Here is a 4,017-nt window from a genome sequence, read left to right on the forward strand (position 1 = left end):
TTGTAACCGAAAACATTTGAGCAGCGGCGCCTGCAATCTTCTCTGCCGTCCATCCATGATGTCTCGAAGGTCAAATACCAGCTGTGTGAGGAGGATTGCCTTACACAGCGCGACAACGATCTATGTTGGCGCTAGCGAATATATTCTGTTCTTAATATCTTGCCTCCCATGCGAATGCTGATGAAAACAAATGACCAGGTATGTTGGCATTTCATGAATAACCCATATGGCATCGTGGTGTGGTAACCAGGGCGTTCCGACCTACCAAACCCTCCTTTACAACACAAATTCATCCCGCTTTGTGAAAAAGCTTTTGCTAGACTTCGGTTGGTATCTAATTTATCAACATGATTTTAAATACAAGCAAAGCTGGATGCATAAGAAGGAACAGCATTCCTTCTCGCATGCATGGCTCATGACAAGGAAACATGTCCGATTATATCACTCGGCAAATACGGCCGCACACATAGGTCATCTCATTCCAGATATCGAGAAACTGCTCGCTTTGTGCTTCTTCGCAAGCCCGTCCGGTCACTGAGCACAAGAACACCATGATTCTCGTCTTTTCAATAACAGTCTGAATACTTTGTGTAACAACACTTGAAACAGCAGTTTTACCAAACTCTGTCCGTATAAACGGTTTCGGTTGAGCGTCACACTGGACCATTGCCAGAACTTCCTGTCGAGCGCCTTCTAGGTCTATACCGGCGCGACCAAAAGCAGTCCGGGACCATCGCGGGCGGAATTAATTGTGCGGTGAATTTGACCCGGCGAATCGTGTCACATTTCCTTGAGGCTGTGTCCAGCAACCGGCAGCCGCATTCGCTGAGCGGCCCCGTTGGGCAAGTCTTCGGCCCGCTCCTCGATGGAGGCGGACAGCTTCTGTAGAGCGTGTCGCTGTTCCATGTCGTCAAAGCAGGGAGGAGGCTTGCGGCCGTCGGGAGTCGAGTCGCACACGACCTGCGCAAACGTTGCGTACGGCCCGGCAGTGGGACCCCTTAGAAGTTATAAGAGCAGGCGTCGATGCTAAGGCGGATCATGGGGCCGCGCCACATTTCGCTGAATAGGAACACTGCCATGCTGCAGCAAGCTACTTCTAGTAAGCTTTGAATACAGTGCAGTATGTGTCGTGCTGTAGACATTTTAACGCGAAAGCCTTTAATGGCTCATGCTGTCATGAACAAAACTTGTCCCGCTTTTGCGGCGGCTCTTATTGGCCGAGGCAGGATGACGTCATAGAGGTATCGACCAATCGCAGAGCACCACCACAGTATGCGCGAATGCGTGCTTTATAGGGCATATGGCAATCGATAATCAGTTATTAATTAATAACTAATAAATAAATAGTTATGATTAATGACTAATCAATTGTTGATTAGTGCAGTCGCGTAGCAAAATGCGGCACCCAGGCTTTCGCCTTTCACTATTTTAGTCGCTGAAGTCCCTCGTAATTTTTCCGGTAGTGACTCTATGCTCGGGAAGGCTATTGAACGGAAGCTATAAGAGACTACAACGCTGCATAGTAAACGTTGTGTACGTCGTGTGTCGAACGCTCAAATTTCATAATTGACCTGCCTGCTGAATACGCCTCATACAGGGGCCTCGATCAATGAAAAGATGCAGGTCAAACGTTCTTGGGCATCATTTTTTGTAGTGAGGAAATTATGTGCAACGTAGCAAGAAATTGTTGTAAACATATTGATGAGAACGGTCTAGCTTCACAACGAGAACAAGTCTCTTATAATGGTTTTCATAAACTCGCACCGGTAGTTAAATAAAACTGCCGTAAAAAATCTAGTTTTGCATTTCTGACAAATAGCTGGGAACTACAAGTATACCGAAGGATGATCGGCGGATATAGTTTTCTGATGCAGTATTGAGGCGTGCGGAAAAATGGCGTTAATTAACAACTTCCGGTCAAAGAACGCGCTCTTCGAAAACTCTTGAGCCAGGCAGTGGGCGGTCAGTGGCACAGAAAAAGGGACGGACCTGCAGCAGATCTGTCTGTGCCATGGCCTGCTGCACGTCATTGTGTACGCCGTTGATGAGGATCCAGGGCACATAGTGGTGCGGTGGGTTCAGATTCCAGGTGCGCTCGCTCATCTCGTCCTGCGTGCGCCAGCCGTATAGGGGAAACTGCAGTTATCAGTGCTAACCATCACGTGAATACAGGCATCACGAAATAAAAAGCTTCTCTGACTGCAAAAGTCCAGGAACAGGATATACAGAACAAAGACGTGAGGTCGGGCGCACCTGAAGCAGGCGCCCCTTTCCGCCTGTAGCGCACCGCTGAATGTCGTTCCACTTGCGCGCGATACCACGGGCACACTCTCTGCCTGCCTCGTGGGGCCGCTCGGCCAACGACATGCACGTGACGAAGGCCAGCGACAGGATGGTGTCGTTGAAGATTTCCGCCGCGCACGACTGCACCACGTTGCCAAAGCATTCTTCGGGGCCGTGCTGGCAGCTGTATTTGGTCTCCGGGCCCTGACGGCGGCCGATGGCAAAGCGCTCCTCTCGACTCGAGCCGCCTCTGCGTAGGCGAGAAGGCCACGAGTATTGGGGATATCCGCCATTAACGCCAAGTTGAGCCCGACTTAAAAACTGGGCTTGCCGAGCTGAACATTCGGAACAATAGCTAGTGCGGGCGTTTTAAGAACCGAAACTTGCAAGCCAATCAACCATAGACGGCTCAGTCACGACAGTGTCCGTGGTTTTACAGTCTGAAACCTCCCGAGGCATGTTTTCGAGTGCTATGAAGAATCTTAAATGTTGTGTGTCTTAGGAAGGCGAAGCTAGAAAGAGCGAACGCAGGACTAGTGACCAGGCTATCGCATTCGTAGAGTGTTTCTTAATGCCGACCTGTCTTGACTTGCCTGTCCTTTTTTTAACACAATCCGTTTTGATCGCAGCAGCTCCCGTTCAGTGTCGGAACATAAATTAGATGGTTACCTCTAGGCTACTTTGGGCTGCGCATGACCACATTAGCTCAAGACCTACCATCGTTGACAGGAGCAAGTCGTAGAGTTCGCCGTAGGGTTACAGTGTATGCACCTATGTGCATACGCTATGGACGTCAGGAGTACGATGACTGAATTGCGTCTTAGTGTCAGAGAGAAGGTTCCAAGATTTTGATCTCAAAAATATTTACACGGGCATAAATGACCAAACTTGAGCGAGAGTTTGCATTCTTGTTTTATGCATAGCGTTCTCGACAATGCAAAACTTCACAGTACAGCATTTCCAACTCTTGATATGCTTGTGATAGCGCTGTAATCACAATAAAGCAAAGCATAGAAGGCTCAGAACCGCATGGTACATCAGGACTGTTCACATGCTCAGTAGTTCATTGACAAATAAACGTCGACATATACATAGACCAATCACGTCATGAACCATTCGCCAACACTCGCTTGTTCTGCTTACGATTGCTGCTGCTGCTGCTCCTTAAAGGCGTTGCCGAACGGTATCAACTGGACGTCCATGAGGTAGCCCACACGCACGTACGTAGGCCATAGCTGCTCGGTGATGAACGCGATGCTGTAGGGACAGAGCGACTCGTAGTAGACCTGGATGCGCGTCGTCTTGGGAATTTGAGAAAAGTCGATGCGGCGGGACCTGAACAAGCGGGCGCTGGCAACCGCAGCCAGCGCCGCTAGCCACAGCAACATGAGCAGAAGAATAGAGCCACACGAGCGTATGGGAGCCATGCCGGGAGCGACGATGCCCCTGACATGGGCTCCTACGCGGGGGCCCCTCTGCGGCGAGGACCGCTGGGCGGCTGGTAGCGAGGGCCCCTCCCTGCGTTGACCCGTGGATCCTGGCGCTTTTTGGCGCCCCATGCGCGAGTGTCGCTGCCGCTGAGGCTTTCCTACAGCATAATGAAATAAAACAGCGCAACGAACGGGACGAAACACGAAGAAAGGGAGACAAAGACACAGGCGCTCCCTTTCTTCGTGTTTCGTCCCGTTCGTTGCGCTGTTTTATTTCATTATGCAGTACCAACTAGCCCGGCAT

At 50.3% G+C, this 4,017-nt stretch overlaps 1 protein-coding gene across 1 annotated transcript in view; it reads right to left on the minus strand.

The window, feature by feature from the left end:
• Positions 1–3,710, minus strand: part of LOC146181722 (gamma-interferon-inducible lysosomal thiol reductase-like) — a 4,401-nt gene extending 691 nt beyond the window's left edge. The window contains exons 1-4 of the mRNA XM_084576730.1: positions 3,427–3,710; positions 2,254–2,533; positions 1,990–2,109; positions 1–960 (exon numbers count right to left, since the gene is read on the minus strand). The exon at positions 1–960 is cut by the window's left edge and continues 691 nt beyond it. Of these exons, the coding sequence (XP_084432856.1) occupies positions 781–960; positions 1,990–2,109; positions 2,254–2,533; positions 3,427–3,710 (864 nt within the window). The 3' untranslated portion in view covers positions 1–780. The remainder of the gene's footprint in view (positions 961–1,989; positions 2,110–2,253; positions 2,534–3,426) is intronic.
• Positions 3,711–4,017: the final 307 nt, after the last annotated feature.

The sequence above is a fragment of the Amblyomma maculatum genome, chromosome 8, assembly GCF_055883805.1.
Source record: "Amblyomma maculatum isolate TAMU_Amacu chromosome 8, ASM5588380v1, whole genome shotgun sequence".
NCBI lineage: Eukaryota > Metazoa > Arthropoda > Arachnida > Ixodida > Ixodidae > Amblyomma > Amblyomma maculatum.